General features: G+C 53.4%; 1 protein-coding gene across 2 annotated transcripts in view; it reads left to right on the top strand.

Moving 5' to 3' along the window:
• Positions 1-20484, top strand: part of LOC119465143 (cholinesterase 1-like) — an 84499-nt gene that overhangs the window by 51837 nt on the left and 12178 nt on the right. For both annotated transcript variants that reach the window (XM_037725943.2, XM_037725944.2), the window contains 2 exons: positions 2171-2523; positions 3373-3663. In XM_037725943.2, the coding sequence (XP_037581871.1) occupies positions 2171-2523; positions 3373-3663 (644 nt within the window). The remainder of the gene's footprint in view (positions 1-2170; positions 2524-3372; positions 3664-20484) is intronic.

Raw genomic sequence — 20484 nt, 5'->3', positions numbered from 1 at the left:
GTAAGAAGCGCGCAGTTGTTTTCGGCGACGAGCACGTCCCGAACGTAACTCGCTGGAAATGGTAAAAGCCGCGACGGCGCACAAAAAGCAAAGGTAAAACGACAAATTAATTACAGTGGTAATCCTTTGAAAACCGGTTACTGTCAAAAATCAAACCATGTTGATGTACTACTAATAATAATATAATTGCTGGGGTTTTACGTGCCAAAACCATGACTTATGGGAGGCATAACGCAGTGGGGGACTCCGGATTAATTTTGACCACTTGGGGTTCTTTAACGCGCACCTAAATATAAGTTTACGGGTGTTCCTGCATTGTGCCTCGATCGAAATGCGGCCGCGTGGCCGGGAATCAAACCCGCGTCCTCGAGCCAGCAGCGCGACATCTCACCTGCTTAGCTAACACGGTGGGTGATGTTCATGTGACGTGGTGCACTGATGTCATCGTGGCAAACATGTTTCGATATTCGCACAATGCGTATCTGCATCTGTGACGTTACGGGCAAACCGTCTATAAGTAAAAGCATCAGGACCCACCTATGAGCTCGTGGTCTTGCTCCCATTCTTTTTTATACTTTCTTGCATACTTCGCCCACTTCCCCATTGTTCGATTCTTCTCTCCGAGGGGGATCCGATCTTAAGTTCAACCTATTGAAATGAATCTCGAATGTAAGCACGAACAAAAATTCATCTCGCAGGAAAAGGAAAACGGCAGTAAAGCTTAGCGTGAGCAACGTGGTGCCGGTCGAAAGCTGTGCCCGGCGCGATACTTCACCCAGAAGCCATGGCCGTGAACACACTGGAGCGTGTCTTCTACCCGTGCTTCCCTTCTTTCATGTCGGCGCCACGATGGCACGACCCTATTTTAGTGCTCTCCCTTTCCGAGCATAGCCATTTTAGTACAGTGTACTGTAAAAAAAACCCTCTGCTCCCAGGCTCATCCCGATGCCCGGGGATCAGGTGTCTGACGATGAAGCGGGGTGCAAGTTTCAGTGCATCACAGGTCAAAGCCACTGGCTCAGACAACGGCGCAGAGAGAGAGAGAGAGAGAAAGAGGGGGGAGGGCGGGCGGGCGGGCATTTCGCGCACGCACACACGTACAGCCGCGCTGCTGGCTCAGCCAGCTAAAACATAGCATTCGAGATTTGTTTCTACTCTATCAGAGCCACCTCTGGAGCGTGGATTAGGGCACCACGTATAGCCCAAACAAAGCCAAGTCGCAGATTTTCAGTAGCGCAAATATAGCCACATAGCCAACTCGTCCAAGTCGACGCCAAATATTTTTTTCTGCAGCCCAATTTGGCTATATATAGCCAAACCTGGCAACACTGCTGTGAAATCAGATGACGACGACGAACGCGGGAGCAATGGCACGAGCGCGTGCCGACCCCCTGTGCAGCTCTGAGAGCAGCTGGTTTTTAACGCGATAGCGTTAAGGGCCCCGTGTCGCAGAAAATCTGGCGTCGGCTTGGATGTCGGCGTCCGTGACGGAAAAAAATCCGCAACCACCGCATCCGCAAGGTGTTAGTGCAGGAGAAATTGATTTCGACCGCGCAGGCCCTTCGTCATGGCGATCGGTGTTAGTGAACAAAAATTGAATTTCTCACAGTGAAATCCGTCAGAAAAATGGTAAAGTACAGCTTAAGCCCAACCTACAGACATGGTGGCGTCGGACTGTTATTTCAATGCACGAGAAAATATAATTCTGTTACGAGGAAACTCAAACCTGTTTAGCTAGCATTTCTACCATAAAAACACCTGGCTCACTCGGGTAGCATAACGTGTTAAGTGGTCGACGGCTACTATATTGTTGGTCGACGGCTACTATAATCCACCTGTTGCTGGCTGGAGTTGTGGGAAGTGATCGAGGCCGACACGATCAAAGGGTCGGGATGGGCATAGCAGGGGTTGGAGGTCGCCTGCCGAGATTCTTGGTCAAGATTTGTGGCGCTGGCATTCACGGCAAGAACAAACAAAGGTTCGAACGGAGTTGTTTTGCCAGTTGCCTGACAAGTCGCAGCCTTTGCACGGGCGCTCGCTTTCTTCATACATTGCATATAACATGCAAAAGCTATCAGACATCCTCGGTGCTGAATGCCATCACGAGATGCCGAGACAGAACGCTTACTGCAGCGGGAATGCAGCTGATCGTTTGCGCATTCTTCTCCAGGCCTGGGACGGCACTCTGGACGCGAGCAGCCATCGTACGGGGTGTCCGCAGCTGAACGCGAGAGGCGGCGATCTGCTGAGCGGAGACATCAAGTACGGCGAGGACTGCCTCCACCTGAATGTGTGGACGGCGGAGGGGAACCGGAAGCGGCCAGTGCTTGTGTGGATTCACGGCGGGGGATTCAACTACGGCTCGGCCTCGTACGACAACTACACCGGCGCCGTGATCGCCGCCAAGACGGGCCTAGTGGTGGCCTCGATGAACTACCGTCTCGGGGTGCTGGGCTTCCTCAACGCCGACACGCCCGAGGCGCCCGGCAACGTGGGACTGCTCGATCAGAACCTTGCTCTCAAGTGAGCGCACTTCGCACATACGCTCTTATCGCATGACTGTACTACAGAGTTCAAACAAGGTCAGCCTTGGGTCAAGTACGATCATTATAGGAGCAGAATACACAGAGCGCTAACTTCAAACATGTGTCCTGTTCTACATCGGTGTGCTATAGTCACGCTACGGTGAGCGATTTCTTGGTGACATTCTTTCAAGTGCGAAGCACATTTCATTAGTCTGTCACTTAAATATGACCAGTTTTCCGGTGCACAGCATTTTATTGGGCGAGTTGGCTCATAACGAAGAAGTAGAAATCAGCACAAAAAGACAAGGACGTTGCAAGGGATTAGCGCCTGTCATGTGCATTGTCTTTTCCTTGTCTTTTTGTGCCATGATCTTTATTTTTGCGAAGCAGCTTTTAAGAATAACCAATGACGGTGAAGACTATTACGAACGCAGAAATCGCAGGAATATCGCAGAAATCTGTTTACGATTACTATACCGTAAGCACGCTTATTTCACATGCTTGACAATACTACTCGTATGCCTACTTTCAGATGTAGACGTGTAAATAATATTTTTAGAGCTCATGGAACGGCTGCAATTGCAGTGACGCGTTATTAACGTACATTATGAATTTCGCCTCAACGACGTTGATGGTAGTACACCACATCAACACAAGCACGCGCTTACACAAGCGGTGCTCTTATAGCATAGTTCGCAGTCGCTGTATTATTTTTTTTGCGTTATCTGCACGTCACTCAGATTTGGTCTCAGTGGCAGTTTTAAGCCACTCATTACCTCGATGAGCACTGGTGTATGACGAGTTCGAGATACGTGTCAGTCCCGTAAGCACAGATGTGACGTTGCAGGTGGATCAAAAAGAACATCCGGAACTTCGGCGGCGACCCTACGCGCATCACCCTGTTTGGGGAGAGCGCAGGTGCCAAGAGCGTGCACGCGCACCTGCTGTCCCCGATGAGCCGCGGCCTGTTCCACCGGGCGATCGCCATGAGCGGTGTCATGGTGATGCCCGACTTCTCCGATCCGGTTCATCGAAGCGTCGCCAAGGGGGACGCCGTGGCCGCCATCGTCGGTTGCCGCTCGGCCGACATGACTCTCGACTCGCAGCCGGACACGGTCATCGACTGCTTGCGGACAAGGTATACACGTCATGCACACTGGCTCAAGATCTGCTGGCTCGGCTGAAAGCTACCGTGATCAATTTACAATCTGATGAGTTTAGCGTCGACTGATGGTGGCGTTATATTGGCAGTCTCGCAGACAACTTTCTGTGACAATGAAAGGAATGCTACAGGCGCGTGGATGCTGCACATATGTTACCGCGCCAAGTAGTCCGACAGCGTTTCACAAGTGATTTTTTGGTTGCTCGGAACAGACGCTGAATCGACGCAGCTTCCACGTGCGACGGTTCTGCGTTTGCCCGGGACGTGGAAGGCAGAAGCCGCAAAATAAGTAAACTTTTACACTTAGTGGTGTGTTCTGTCTTAGTTAACTGTTGCTAATGAGCTGCTTGTTTTCTCTTCCACAGCCTAAACCAACGTGGATTAAAACGCGGTACTCTTTTCAGAAGCGCTCTCACTTGTGTGCGCTTTGCCTCTGTAGCTTTCCCTTCATTGCCACAGAAAGTTGTCCGCGAGTATAGTTACGCAAGAAATACAAGCATACTAATCACAGGGGACCAACGTTGGAGCGCACATGGCAGACATTGCTAAATCATGAGCGGCAGCTTATACCGATATCGATACTATTCAAAAATATGGAGGACGCTTAAGCTTCGCCTTTAACAGTGGAACGCGATATCATTCAAAGATCCCTGAAGGGGGGCGCACTTCTACTCTGCCAACAACCGCACTCGTCGCTCGCTCGCACCGTCGCTTATCTCCACACGGCTCTGACCTTTATGCGCCGTGCATTCGCCGCTCAGTTTCCGTTGAAGCGATAGACCGCACGTACCTTCGCCCGCTGCTGCGGCGTTTGCGCTTGCTGCCAGCGTTTTGACAGTCGTTGTCTGCAGTCATTCAGTGTGATCTATTCGTGTTTCCGCACTCGCGGCCGCTCCACCGTCTCTTATCTCCGCACGGCTCCGACCTTTATGCGCCGTGCATTCGCCGCTCAGTTTCCGTTGAAGCGATAGACCGCACGTACCTTCGCCGCTGCGGCGTATGCGCTTGCTGCCAGCGTTTTGACAGTCGTTGTCTGCAGTCATTCAGTGTGATCTATTCATGTTTGTTTGTGCGTGCTCACACCACGCTTGTTCATTCAGTTAGTAATAGTCGGGCCACATTTTCCAACGCACGCTACACATGCAATGCTGCCCGGATCGGCAGTGCAGCGCTACAGGTGTGTCCCTTCGCACGCGCTGCCCACGGGAAGCGCTTCTCATCAACACCACCGTTTCACACGCGCCTTCTCGTGGTCATCGAGTCTCTCTTCATGCCGGTCTACTTACGCCGCAGCACACCTGCTTACTTAATCAGTTCATGTTTACTACAATTCATATTGCTACCAAAGCCGCTCACCTTACTTCGTATGACATTGCTGTGTTGCTATCGCATTCATTGCTTCGCCCTTATGGCGAAACTGTGACATTTTTTATCTCCACCTCCATCTGCGCCCCGCTGCCGTTTTACGCTCTCTACGCTGCCGGGGAGCCGAGCGCAATCTGGATGGTGTTTTTGCAAGTAACGTACCCGGGCGCGCCGTTGTTGCTATGGTAGAAATGCTGGAAAAAGGGTTTGTGTTTGAGTTTTCTCTTAGCAGAATTATGTTTTCTCGTACGTTCAAATTGCAATCCGACGCTATCATTTCTGTAGGTTGTGGTTAAATCGTACTTTACGATTTTTCTAACGGATTTTACTTTGAGAAGTTCAATTTTTGTTCACTAACGCCTTGCGCCACGCGAAGGGCCTGCGCGGTCGCGGTGGTTCGGGATGATTTTTTTCAGCCACCGATGCCGGCGCGCCCACGCCGAAGCCCGATTTTCGGCGACACCGGGGCCCTTATAACGCTATCGCGTTAAAATTGTTCATTGCATCCTAGCGGTAGGAACATATTGAGCAGAAACTTAGAGGTTACCAAAGAAGCCTGAGATCAGAACCACGCAACGAGCTATGAGCGAAAAAATGTCGGCGTAATGTTAAGAGACAGGAAGACAGCGGTGTGGATCAGCGCAAACGGTCGTTGTCGATAGGCTTGTTGACATTAAGGGGAAAAAATGTTGCCATAGACGGTTTTAGTGTTTACAAACAAACCTCGATTGCCGCTGATTGGTTGCCCAATCGGAACTTCCGGCAGGAGAGCTAGAAGCACTTCCGGCTATGTTGTTTGAAGAAATGCGCGACGTGAGGCCGGCGTGTCGATGTTTGCACTGCTTGGTAGAATCTGTGATTCTACCAAGCAGTGATTCTACATCGCGTGATGCAGTAATACCAAGCAGTGATTCTACAGCTGATTCTACATCGTGAATATTGTCGAGATGACGAGCGACTACTTTAAGGCGCTTAGCACCGAAGCAAAAGATCGGTATCGCCAAAAGATGATGTTTAGAGGCAGAGAGGCGCCCGATCCGCTGGACGATGATGTCGTGCGATTTTCGTTTTCCCCGGGCTCCAAACACCTTCCCTCAGTTAATACCGGAGCAACAAGCGGAGCATATTAGTGATGACATGCAATGAACGCAGACTGTTGTCTTCAAGGCACGTAATGGGACTGCCAAAAACTAGAAAAACTTTAATGGCACTTTCTTCTTCTTCTTTCTGGGGTTTTACGTGCCAAAACCAGTTCTGATTATGAGGCTCGCCGTAGGGGAAGGTTCCGGATTAATTTTGACCACCTGAGGTTCTTTAACGTGCACTACAACACAAGCACACGGGCGTTTTTGCATTTCGCAATGGCACTTTTATTGCTGCAAGATGGAGGATGAAGTGGTAAGCTGTGCATCTGTGCATGCCCATGTTTTCTGCGTCATATGCCTTGTTTCTGCTTTTCAATATGCATTCACAAATAACTGTACATTCTCAAAAGTCATTTAGTGCAAGACACCTAGGTCGACTGAAGTGGGACTAACTTAAATGCTCACGAATTTACCACACTTCTAACAAAATGAAACCTGTAGTTTTGGGCGCGAGATTGCAATCCATAATTGGCCTCCGGTAATTCGTAAATGCTTTTAGAATGCGGCCGAAACTTCCTACATGCATGCACGGAAATCCCTAGCCTTTCTGCGATTCTGCTCTGCGATACCGATACGAATGCTCACATGCCGCCGCGGTGGCTCAGCGGTTGCTGACCCGAAAGACGCCGTTTGGGCCTCGGTCGTCGAATTTCGATCGAGGCGAAATGCTAGAGGTCCGCGTACTGTGCGATGCCAGTGCACGTTAAAGAACCACAGGTGGTCGAAATTATCCGGAGCCCTCCACTGCGGCGTCCGTCATAGCCTAGCTGAGTCGCTTTGGGACTTTAAACATGATAAACCAATGCGCACATGTACCTAGGTAGTAAAGATGCAGAAGTGCACTTGTGCCCCAGATACGAAAAACATTAAAATAAATCGAGGCAGCATGGCACCCGCTAAACAATAATTCTAACTCATGTTCGTAGCATGGCGTTTCACGCCGAGGAAAGAAACTGGACGAGCGGGCAAACTCGGGGCGAGAGTCGAGCTGCTCTCGCGTGAGTTACACGACATACGGTCAGAACAATCGTGCAGTATCACTGTTATTACTCAGCATTATAGCAGTCCGGCTACTCCACGTAGTAACGTACCTTGGATGAAGTGAGCAGAGCAAATCTGGGAGCTCTTGGTAAGCTGCCACTTGTCCCGGCGCACCGCTGGTATCTAGGCGTTTCTCCTGTCAGTCTCGATAGGCAACCTAAACGTTCGCACTTTCGGAAGGGAGTTGGTTCCTGAACGAAGGCTGCACCCTGGCACGACACAACACGAACCCATCCTTGAACGTTTCACAGGTGGTATGTACGATGCGGAATGCATTTTCAAGCCAGCAACAGCAACAACCAGGAAAACACCGTTGAGGAGTGAACGTAATGAAAACAGTCGATGCTTCAGGGAGCTACTCGCCGTCACGCAACACACTGAATGCCACAAGTCGCACTTATATCGATACACCCGAAAAATAACACGGAATATGCACAGGACGAGCGCACGAGCGAACAAATATCAGCACAAGCGAGCAAAAGGAACCGCTACTGGAAGTTTCCTAAGGGCGCCGGATGCCGGCGCACAGCGTTGCCAGAGCGCGGTGGGCGCTGGATGAAACCGCCTATAGCGCCAGGCTATGCGTAAGGCAGATAACCAGCAGTCTATTAGAGTTACAGAACGGGCGCCAAGGGAAGGCAAGCGCAGTCGAGGACGGCAGAGAAGTAGGTGATGTGATGAAATTAGGCACTTTACAGGCATGACTTGAAATCAAGATAGGGGTAATTGAAGATCGCTGGGAGAGGCCTTAGACCCGGCAGTGGACATAATAAAAGGCGCAGTTTCGCCTGGAAGGCGATGCATCGATTGCGATAACAAATTAGTGGACATTTATACCGAGTAAGGATAGTAGTTTTATCGGCAGTATAAACTTGTAAACATAGGCATACTAACTAAATGAACAAGCACGATGTCACGCGCGCACAAGCAAACGAACGCATATCTCACTCACTCGATGACCGCGGAAACTCGCTGTAGAAATGCTGGAGTGAGGAAGCGCGGCCCCAGCAGAGAGCGAATTGACCTTCGTGCCGCCGCTCGCATCAACGCGAACTAAGCCGCGAAAGCCATCTGCCCCCGCCGCAGATGGCTTTCAAGATACAACGGCCCGGCGGGTGGGCGCGCGCGGCGGGGCATTACCGCGGCGTAGAACGCCCCCTCCTCCCTACCCTCCCCCCGGAGCCTTCCGGCCCAGGCGGGCGCGCGCGGCCGGTCGTGCCGCCCGGAATAGAACCCCCCTCCCCAACTTCCCTTCGGAGCATTGCGCGCGACTGAAGACGGCGTGCTTCCTTCCCGCTTCCTTCCCGCTTCTCTCTCTTGAGTGCGCGAGATTTAGCCGCGATCGCCGGCTCACCCTCGCACGCGGCACGCTTTCACTCGCACATACAGCATACGGCGCGCGGCGACGATTTTATCGCGCTTGGACTCACGGCGACGACAGAAATTCGCCTGCAGTGTCCATATATTTGTTATCGCAATAAAATGTGCTGCAGCTGATCATGGTGATGATGAGGTGGCATAGAAGAGAATAAGCTACTTTGCCTTGATCGGGTCTGAGCTCGCTGGAAATGTGGTGCCTTTTTTTTGAGGAGGAATGAACGTTTATCTGGCGAAACAGCGAGAAAGTGTTCTTTCTTCGCCCTAGGTGGGCGGCTCTCTGTCCAGAAAGCCGTTGGCTAATACCGCGGCCCGGGCCTTGTCCACCAGACTTCGCTGATCCTTCCAGCTCTGCGCCGTTACCATTGCCTCCCACGTTTCTTCGATGGCTTGTAGCGGTTCTGGAGTTTCATCTTGATTGTTTTTCTCGCGGTGTGGGCACACCAACACCATATGTTGGCGGGTGTCTGGTATATCACACTATCGGCATAGGTATATATGAGGGTTTGGTGGGGTGCATCCGGTGCATGATAATTCCATGGACATCCATGTCCATGGATGGACATCCATGGAGAATTCGTTTCTATTCTGCGGAGCGCGGTGGCTTCTGCCTTGCGTAATTTTGGATTTGGTAGAGGATATTGTCTTCTTTCCAGTCGGTAATGCTGCAATATTGGGGCGTAGTTGTTGGGAATATCCTCCACCGTCGTCGTTTTCCGGAGCCCGTGCGGCAGGAAATCCGGGCTGGTATGCTCTCGGGCCACAGCATGTGCTGCTGCGTCTACTTCCAGGTGTTCGTGGCCGGGGATCCATGCGACGTATATATGTTTTTGGTAGTTCTTGACGACTTGTTATTTCTTTTAGAATCTTCACTGCTGCGGCAGATATTCGTCCTTTTTGTAGGTTTCTACATGCTGTTTGCCAGTCGGTCAGGATGATTGCAGTGTCCTTGCATGTGGCAATGCCGAGGACGATGGCCACTTCCTCCACCGTTTCTGGATTTCTGGCCGGTATGGTGGCAGCGATTAGCTCATTCCCTTGGTTGTTGGTCACGCTAATTGTGCATGCTCTTCTACCTGGATATTTTGCCGCATCTGTATATCTCGGGTTGGAGGAGGAGGAGGAAATAACTTTAATGAGTCCTGAGGAACCCCTCCCCACCCACTCTTTGTTTAATGGTCGGCAGGGGTCGCGGGCCGCACCCACGTTGGGACGGGAAGCCCGTGAGCCTCCGCCCTTTCGTGAGCCCTCTGGATAGCCCGGAGCTGGGTCTGGTGGTCGTCGCTTCGCAGGGCGTCCTCCCAGTCTTCTTCTTTACGGAACATGGTGCCGCTTAACGCGGAGCATTGCCATAGCATGTGCGCTAGCGAGCAGTAAGATTCGCCACAATCCGGACATTGCGGCTCTGCCTCTGGTGAATAAAGGCTCAGTCTGCCTCTCGAGGGGAACGACCCTGTCTGAAGCATTCTGAATATCGATGAATGTGGTCTATTGAGTTTAGCGTGGGGGAGCGGGAAGGCCCTCCTCGACAGCTGATAGTGCGTTGTTATTTCGTTGAAGGCGAGCAGCGGGTCTCGATGCTCCCCTCCCTCCCCGCCACTTCGCTCGCCACGATCGCCGCGGTGCGTGAGTCCTCGCGCGCGGTCGTGCGCCAGCTCGTTGGCGTTGGGAAAGTCGGGGTGCACGTCGGCCCCCATGTGGGCCGGAAACCATTTGACGATGTGATGACCCGCGGCTTCCTCGTTGCCGAGGACGGCCGCCGCTTCCCGCGATATGGAGCCCGAGGCGAATGCTCTGGCCGCCGATCGCGAATCTGTGTACACGTAAGGACGTTCGGGGTCCCTCATTGCCATGGCTATTGCCACCTGTTCGGCCATTTCGGACGTTACCCCCTTGACCGATGCCGCGTTAATGATCGTACCATCCCAGCGTATCGAGACGGCCGCATACCGGTCGCTGCGCCCATACTGGGCCGCGTCTACAAATGCCGCCAGTCCCGGGCAGTTGGCGGTCGATTTCAGTAGTGCTCGGGCCCTCGCCTTTCGGCGCCCCTCGTTGAATTGCGGGTGGACGTTTCTCGGAAGCGGTTCAACCTTGAAAGTGCCCCTGACCGACGCGCTGAGCGCGACCTTGCGTGCGTTGCACTCTGCCTCTGCATTTATACCTGCTTCTTCTAGGATGCGTCTGCCGGCCCTGGTGGTCGACAGCCGCACGACCTGTGCCTTGGTCTGTGCTTCGATGATTTCTGCTAGCGAGTTGTGGACCCCTAACCGATCGAGCCGCTCTGTGCTTGTAGTAATCGGGAGACCTAGCACCCTTTTGATGCTCTTGCGCATCAGTGTCTCTATCTTGGCCGCGTCTCTCTTGGTCCATTTTAACGCCGAGGCTACGTAATTTACGTGACTCATGAGGAAGGCGTGGTAAAGTCTGATGAGACAGCTCTCGCTGAGCCCTCCCCTGCGGTTGGTCACCCTGAGGATCAGCCGGAGCATGTTCTCCGTTTTGGACGTGAGTTTCATTACGGTTTGCGTGTTACCGCCTTTAGCCTCAATTAGCAGCCCCAGGATTCTTATAGTGTCCACTCTGGGGATCGGCTGGCCGTCGGTCGTATGTAATTTGATTGGGATTTGATCGATCGGCGTCAAATTCCTCATGCCCTGTTTCGAGGGCCTGTACAACAACAGTTCCGATTTGCTGGGTGACAGGCGGAGTCCCGTTTTCATTAGGTACTCTTCCGTTGTGTCCAGCGCCTCTTGGAGAGCCCGCTCGACATCTGCGTCGGACCCTCCCGTGCACCACACCGTAATGTCGTCTGCGCACAGGGCGTGATTGACATTGGTCACTCTTCTCAGCCGGTCCGAGAGCCCTTTCATTGCTAGATTGAATAATAGTGGGGAGAGCACCGCCCCTTGTGGGGTGCCCTTCGCACCCAGCGTGTACCAATCGGACGTGGCCTGTCCTATTTTGATCGTGGCCTTCCTGTCTCTGAGGAAGGAGCTTATGTAAGAGTGGAATTTCCGGCCGAGCCCCATCACCGAGATCGTTTCCAGTAGAAATTTGTGTTTGACCGTGTCGAACGCTTTCGTTAGGTCCAGGGCCAGTATGCCCCTGGTGTCTCTGGTCATGCCGTCGATTATATGCTTCTTGAGTAGTAGCATTACGTCCTGTGTGGAGAGGCCCGGTCTGAAGCCCACCATGTTGTGTGGAAAGAGGCCCCCTCTCTCTATGTACCGCGATACTCGGTTATGTATGGCATGTTCCGCTGTTTTGCCCACGCACAAGGTTAGCGATATCGGCCGCATGTTCTCCGGCGCAAGTGGTTTACCGGGTTTCGGTATTAGTATGACCGAGGCCTCTTTCCAGACCTCGGGTACTCGTCCCGTTTCCCACGCTCTGTTGATTTCTTCAGTGAGCTTCTCGACCGACTTTCCGTCTAGGTTTCTCAACAGTTTGTTCGAGACCCCATCCGGGCCCGTCGCCGAGCGTCCGTTGAGGCCTTGTAAGGCATCCAAAATTTCTGATTCCGTGAAGGGTGCGTCGAGTTCTTCGACCTCTGCGCCAGGGTATTGTGGATAGTCGCCGTCGCCCGACGGGCTCAGTGGCAAATACGTCTCCGCCAGCTCCTTTAGGAGCTCGCTCTCCGTTTTGCCCTGCTCCTTTTCCTTGTGTAAAATCCTATCGATTGCCAATCTCTGATTACATTTGGATTGCCTGTCGTCTAACAGTTTCTTTAGGAGGTTTCATTTGCCTCCGGCTCGCATTTGTCCGTCTACCGACGCGCACACCTCGTTCCACTGTTGCTTGGAAAGCTCGATCGAGTGCGCTTCGATTTCCCTATTTAGTGCAGCTATTTTCTTTCGCAGTATGCAATTAAGTCTTTGCGTTTTCCACCTGGCCGTGATGGAATTCTTTGCCTCTAATAGGTGTGCCAATCTCGCGTCCACCCTTTCCACGTTCAGTTCGGTTTGGACGACCCTCGTCGCGGTGCTAACGTCCTCTTTGAGCCTTCGGAAGAGGCTGTCTAGGTCCGCGTATTCGCTTGTGTCTTCCTTCCTTATTTTGCGGAAGGCGTCCCAGTCGGTGACCTTAAATTCTCTCGGTGGTGCCGCCCTGATGGGGATCGTCACCGCCAGAATGTAGTGGTCGCTGCCGAGGTTCTCATGCAGGTTTCGCCATTCGGCCCCTCGCACGTTTTTGACGAAGGTCAGGTCGGGCGTCGTATCCCGCGCCACCGACGTGCCTAGTCGAGTCGGATAGCGGGGGTCCGTCACCAGCTCTAGCGAGCACTTAGTGACTGCCTCCAATAGCCGCTCTCCCTTGGGCATTGGCTTTGCGTAACCCCAGGCTTCGTGGGGCGCGTTAAAATCTCCAGCCACTATTAGTGGGGCCCCCCTGGCCATTGAGGTCGCCTTCGTTATTATCGATGCGAACGACTGTCTGTGGTCAGAGGGCGAGCTGTAGACGTTCACTACGAATACGCTGTTTTTCAGCCAACCGTTCGGTATGATTTCGATCGCGGTTGCCTCCGCTTTCACGTTGCCTAATTTCAAATCTCGTTCCTGGAAAGAGCATTTGTTCGCGACGAGGGTCGCCACTCCGCGTTTACCCTGTTCGAATTTCGACGAGCCGACCCGGTATCCGGGCAGGGTCACCTCGCTACCCAAAGTTTCTTGTAAGATTATGACGTGCAGTTTGTCCGCCTGTGAGGCAAGGAACTGCAGCAGCGGAGCCTTGCGCTTTTTGAAGCTAGCGCAATTCCAATGCCACACGACCAGCTCTCTAGTTGAGTTGTTCGCCATGATTGACACCTTGGATTTGTTTAGCACCTGCAGGTGCCATGTGTGCTTCGATACGTGTCACTCTTGCCGCGAGCGCTACCATGCTTTCCGCTAGTTGCTGGACCATTAGCTGCAAAGAGCTAATCGACTGCTGAATTCCCAATAGGATGCTACTGGACTCTGGTTCCGCCAGGTTTCCCTCCTCCGTCAGAGGAGGGGCCCTGCGTTTGACCGAGCGAACCGACTGCTCCCCTTGCGGGGTCGGTGTATTTTGCGACACCTGCTGCTGCTGTTGTTCGACTAGCTGGGGAGTGGAACCTTGTTTCCGAAACGATTCGAAATCCGCCCTCATTTGCTGAATCTCCGCCTTGAGGCCCGCGTTTTCTTCCGCAAGTTGAGCTATTCTAGGGTCTTCCCTGTTATGCTTTGGCAATGCTACCTGCGTTACCTTTGGTTGTGGTTTCGGCTGCGGCTTTAGCTTGACCCGGTCCGCCCAGGTCGGACCCTCTTGAATGCGTACTTGGGAGCGGGAGCGCCCCCTGGAGCGGGAGCGACCTCTCGATCGGCTGCGCTGTCGTCGTGTCGGCGTTGTCGAACGTCCCCGTCTGGGGGCGCTTGCCACGCTGGAATCGCGTGATCTGCTCTCCAGCCGTTGTGGCTGACTTTGCAGCTGCCGTTTCTTCGCCTTTCTGCGTCGGCGCCTCCTGCGCCGCACGACGTAAGGAACTTGGTATCGTTGCTTGCACTTGCCGTCCGCCGTCGGGTGTGGGCCCCCGCAGAGGGCGCACTTGGGCGAGCACTGGTGGTCTTCGGCCGGGTCGTTGCCTCCGCAGCCGCGGCACCTCTTCTTGTCAGGATTTGGGCAGACGTCGACTCTGTGGCCCAAGTCACCGCACCCGTAGCACACGTCGTTCTGCCGCCTGTATAGCGTGCAGCGTATTAGGCTTACGCCACACATGACATAGTCCGGCACTTTCATGCCGTCGAAGAGCACTACCACCGTCGGGGTGTTTTTGATCCGCTTGGCTTCCAAGACCTTGGGATTTCTTTGATTCACGATCATGGCCTGAAGCTGGGCCTCGTTGATTTCGGGGTCCACTCCTCTGACGACCCCCTTGCACGTGTTGTCCGGCGCCGCAATGTATGCGGCCACTTTGAATGCGCCTTCTCTTAGGTGAAGCTGGTGAACTCCGGCGTATGCGTTCGCGTTCTTCTCGGTCGGCGTGGACACGACGAGAATGTTCTGGGTTGCGTTCGGGCAAACGATGTCTTCCTCGGTCTCGTTCGGCGTGAGCGAGGCCGCCATTGCTAGCGCTTGCGTTAGGCGGATTTGAATCACTTTTTTCACGTTGAGGCCGTCTCTCAGCCTCACTATGATGCGAATGTGATCCCTCGGTAGCCGGGGGAGTCTCGATGCGGCGACGAGGCGCTTGACCGCGCTCTGCGGGCCGGCCGTGCGGCGGCCGCCCTTCGTCTCTGCTCGTTCCTCGTTGCCTCGGTCCGGAACGGTCGGTCCCGGTTTGGCCTTCTTGTTTCTGCCCATGGCCGTCGTCCAGCCCGGGCGATTCGCTTCTTCTCGGGAGATGTCCTCTCCCTCCACGACTGTCTCCATAGCGGGTATACTGCCGCGCACACGTACGAGCGAGGCCTGGGCCTGCTCGCTCCTCACCGCCGACGATAGGCCTAGTCGGGTAGGGCTAGCCGAGCTGCGGCGTAGTCCGAACTAACACGTCTCGAAACTTGAAAAAGAGTACACTGACCGGCAAACATCAGTCATCGGCGTGTTCCTTAGAAGAAACTGCGTCGAACAGTGCACATTTCGCTGCTAGGAATCACAAAAATCAGTCCGAAAACGTGTGCAGAAGCGGGAGCCGAAATTTCCACGTCCGCACTGGTCGGCTTCTCGGGTTGGAGCTTTAATTTTTTCAACGTCGCCTGTGACATATATGGCGCAGTTCTACTCCTTGGGTTGGATTAATCTAAGAGGTCGGTATCTTTAGACGAATTCAAACAAATAACAATAATTAGCAAGATTTTGCTAATTAACATTAAGATAATCATTTTACAGCACATGTTGCAATTAGCGAATTAGAGCCAGTGAGTTCCATCGCGAGGCACATTCCTGTGGAACAGATCCTGAGGATGGCATGTTTTGAGATATGCGTTCCCGAAATGTGCAACAAAATGCATTGACTTTCCGCGCGATGCGAAGGTTTTGTGTTCTGCTCACACCCGCGGTTAGTTGTTTTTATTGCGATAACAATTATATGGACACTCCAGGTGCATTTCCGCCGTCGCCGTGATGTTCCGTATAAAACAAGGGAGACAACATCGTGGCTGCGCGCAGTATGCTGTGTGATCCGAGGATGGTGGCTCGATCTCGCGCGCTCAATGGAGGAAGGCGGGGAAGAAGCGCGCCGTCTTTCATCGAGCGTAAGGCACCGGGTTCTATTCCGGCGGCGGCTGTGTACTGTCTGGCACGTGACAGACATCCCTATCTGGCACGTGACAAACTCGCGCGTGCCTGGTTCACGTTGAAGCGAGAGGCAGTACGATGGATGGGAACTCACTCGCCGCTGCAGCCACTCTTCGTCATGCCAGCGTTCTGACACCGGCTTTCCGCGCTCATCGAGTGAGATGTGTTCTTGTTTGCCAGTGCGCGTGTGCCACCTGCACAAACCACCGCATCCACTGCTGCTACCACCTCAGCTCCGCCAGCTGGGCCTATTTGGTCCGTCACCGCACCGCAACGCGACCCTCAGGTTTTTTCTGGCCTTCGCGGCGAAGACGTGGAAGACTGGCTTGACCAGTACGACAGGGTGAGCGCTTGCAACCATTGGGACGAGTCAAACAAGCTCCGCAACGTTGCCTTCTACCTGAGGCAGGTCGCCCAAACTTGGTTTTTCAACCATGAGCGCGACTTCCCTGATTGGCCAGCATTTACTGCGCAGCTGCGACAGATATTTGGCACATCTGCTGGGCGCTCCGAAGTAGCGAAACAGAAGCGCGCTACCCGCATCCAGGGAGCCGACGAATCCTATACCTCTTACATTGAAGACGTTCTGGCTCTCTGCCGTCGCGCTCAGAGTGACATGCCCGAAGGGGAACGTATCCGCCATATCCTGAAGGGCATCAACTCCATTGCCTTTAACGCTCTTGTAGTCCAGAGCCCCACTTCAGTTACTGACATCGTCACGACATGCCAACGCCTTGCCACGATCTGTGCCTTTCGTCTTCCACGCGCCTCCTGCGACGCTCACCTTACCGACAACGACGAGTTGCGAGCGCTCATCCGCATCATTGGGCGAGAGGAGCTTCACGGCCATGAAGTCCGTCCAGCCAACACCGCCATTGCGTCTCTGCGCGCTCCTCCTCCCAATTTGCGCGAGATCATCAAAGAAGAACTGGCATCCATGCCAACTGTCACACATGCCCGGTCCCCTGCGCCTGTTCTTGCACCTTCTTACGCCGAGATTGCTTCGCGGCCTGCGGTCCCAGTTCCATCTGCACCTGCCACCGTTGTCTGCGACCACCTGGCCTCGATGGCAGCGAAGGCCTCCGTGCAACCATACGACTAACTGGCGCCCTTCCCGCCCAGTATGTTTCTACTATGGCATACGTGGTCACATCTCTTGTTTCTGCCGCCGGCGCCAGCATGATGAAGGACGTGGCTATTCCGCCTATGAGAGAGACTATGTGCCCAGATCGGACGCCTACGTTCCAGGACCCTATATATCCTCGTCACGTCGCTCGCCCTCACCTCCACTGTCTCAAAACATGTCCCGGTCTTCTCGCTCAACCCGTCTCCGTTCCGCCGTACTTCATCGCCCCTGCATCCTGCCTCCACTTCTTTCGACAACCATCCGGAAAACTAGACGCTGCAGTTTTTGGAGGATAAACTGCTTGTTTGTGAACTGTCCCAATTCCTCCTGCTCGCCCGACTAATTTACTCGCTGTTTGTGTGGAAGGTGTTTCTGTCGACGCTCTTATTGACCCTGGCGCCGCCATTTCTGTTATTCATCGCGCACTATGCTTTCCGTCTGCGAAAAGTGCAAACTCCGTATGTTGGTCCGGTCTTACGTGGCGCCAATGACAGTCCGATTTACCCTACCGGACAGTGTACTACTCGTGTCCTCATCGACGGAATTCGCCATCATATACAGTTTACTGTGCTTCCGTCGTGCGCTCATTCGATCATCTTAGGCTGGGATTTCTTGTCAGCTGCATCTGCTGTCTTTTCGTGCGGACAACCACTTATACATATTACGGACACCCAGCTCTGTGACGCTGCCGATTCCTGGCCGCCCCACCTTGTCACAGCGGCAGATTTTGTTCTTCCACCCGGCCAAGCCCGCATTCTCACCATTAGATCTAGCGAAAATATCAACGGCGACGCAGTGGTTTCCCCTTCTCAGCGCTGCATTTTTCGGGGAATCGCCATCGCTTCTTGTCTAGTGCGTTTCTCACGCGGCTGCGCCAGTCTGACCGCCTACAACACGACGTCGGAGCCACTTCTGCTGCCGGAGGGGTCCACTGTTGCCATGCTTATCGACGCAGCCCCAGTATGTGTCGTCACTGCTTCGCCTGTTTCCTCCTTCGCCGAGTGTACGCCCACGGACGGTTCACCCAATGCTCTCCGGGCCAGTGTGAGTTCAGATCTGAGCCCAACTCAGACTGATGCCTTGCTGACCATCTTAAGGAAACACCAACCTTGCTTTGACGTGTGTTCTGATGGCTTGGGTAAAACAACCGTGGCCGCTCATGACATCGAAACCGACGGATCCCGCGTCATTCGTCGCCGCCCTTACCGTGTCTAGTCTGCAGAACGGAAAGTTATAGAAGATCAAGTCAACGACATGCTCGCACGGAACGTTATAAGGCCTTCAGCAAGCCCTTGGTCGTCTCCTGTTGTCCTAGTTAAAAAAAAGGACGGTTCGGTACGCGTTTGCGTCGATTATAGGGCACTAAGCAAAATTACCCGTAAGGACGTATATCCTGTGCCCCGTATTGACGATGCTTTGGATACCTTACAAGGTGCCGAATACTTTTCGAGCCTCGACTTGCGTTCTGGATATTGGCAGATCCCGATGCATGAACCCGACAAAGAGAAGACTGCGTTTGCAACACCTGATGGCCTTTTCGAATTTAACGTAATGCCTTTTTGTCTGTGCAATGCGCCAGCCACATTTGAACGAATGATCGACACCGTACTACGCGGCCTCAAATGGAAAACCTGCCTATGTTACCTGGACGACATTGTCATCTTTTCGTCCAGCTTCTCCGAGAACCTAGAACGTTTAGACGACGTTCTCACGTGTCTAGCCAAGGCCGGTCTCCAGCTCAATACTAAGAAGTGTCGATTTGCGAGCCGCATTATCAAAGTATTAGGTCACGTGGTCAGCAAGCACGGCATTGAGCCGGATCCCGACATTGAGCCAGATCCCGACAATGTCGCTGCTGTACAGCATTTCCCAACACCAACCACACCTAAAGACCGTCGCAGCTTTCCCGGATTAGCGTCGTACTTCCGCCGCTTTGTCCGTGGCTTCGCGACTATCGCAGCTCCTCTTCATAAACTCCTGACCACGACCATACCCTTTACCTGGACGGATGAATGTGAAGCCGCCTTTCAGACCCTCAAGCAATACCTCACATCAGGACCAGTGCTTCGTCACTTTGATCCCACAGCCTCTACTATCCTCCACACTGACGCAAGTGGGCATGGAATAGGCGCCGTCCTGCTGCAGCGGAACCACGCGTCTGACGAGCAAGTCGTGGCCTACACGAGTCGTACTCTTTCTCCTGCTGAGCGAAACTATACTATCACCGAACAAGAATGCCTCGCCATCGTATGGTCCATACAAAAGTTTCGCCCCTATTTATATGGCCGCCAATTCACAATTGTGACTGACCACCATGCTCTGTGTTGGTTGTCCTCCCTGAAGAATCTGTCCGGACGACTCGGCCGTTGGGTTCTGCGTTTGCAGGAATACGACTACACTGTCACATATAGGTCTGGCAGGCAACATAAACATGCTGACGCTTTGTCTCGTTGCCCGCTGTCGCCAAATGCCCCTGTCTCACCTTCCCTCCGTTCGGCACCGCCCAGCCAACCGACCACCACCATGGCCCCGGTACGGTTCGTGACCTCGGTCGACATTCTGTCCTCAGAGGACCTCTGAGGACAGAATGTCCTCAGAGGTCCTCTGCCTCCAACGGGCTGATACGTACGTACTGCCGCACAATTATCGACCGGCTCACTGGCTTATTCCGTCCTCCCAACAGTCGCTTAAGACGACAACTGGCACGGTTTAAACTTCATGATGGCTCATTATTGCGGCAAGTTTACCACCCTACCGGTCACCGATGGGTCCCAGTCGTCCCTCGCTCACTTCGACTGCAAATTTTACAAGCTTTTCACGACGACGCAACGGCTGGCCACTTAGGATTTCATAAAACCTACGACCGCATTAAGACTCGCTGTTTCTGGCCTGGCCTGTCTACTAGTGTTGCCAAGTACGTCAGTTCGTGTGCGTCATGCCAACATCGAAAACGTTCGACCTCTCTTCCCGCCGGCTCTTTACAACCATTGCCGTGCCCGTCCGTTCCCTTTGAATTCGTGGGCATCGACTTATACGGACCCCTTCCGCTTACACCCGCGGGTCATCGATGGATTGTCACCGCCGTGGACCATCTAACTCGCTACGCTGAGACGGCAGCTCTTCCTTCTGATGCGGCCTCTGAGGTCGCCGAGTTTGTCCTGCAAGCCATTATCTTGCGCCACGGTGCGCCTCTTGTTCTTCTAAGTGACCGTGGCAAAACATTTCTTTCTCATGTTCTTGCTGAAGTCCTGCAAGCCTCAAACACCATTCATAAGACCACCTCTGCATACCATCCCTAGACCAACGGTCTTACCGAGCGTTTCCATCGAACTCTGTCCGACATGATCTCCATGTATGTGAAACCCGACCACACAAACTGGGACACTATACTTCCTTTCGTCACGTTTGCATATAATACTGCCGTTCAACGCACAACAAACTACAGCCCCTTTTTCCTCGTGTACGGCCGTGCACCGTCTTTTGTTTTGG

Source organism: Dermacentor silvarum, chromosome 9 (assembly GCF_013339745.2).
Source record: "Dermacentor silvarum isolate Dsil-2018 chromosome 9, BIME_Dsil_1.4, whole genome shotgun sequence".
NCBI classification, from domain to species: Eukaryota; Metazoa; Arthropoda; class Arachnida; order Ixodida; family Ixodidae; genus Dermacentor; species Dermacentor silvarum.
The sequence above is the reverse complement of the archived record's forward strand: the minus strand, read 5'-3'. Positions and strand labels throughout refer to the sequence as shown.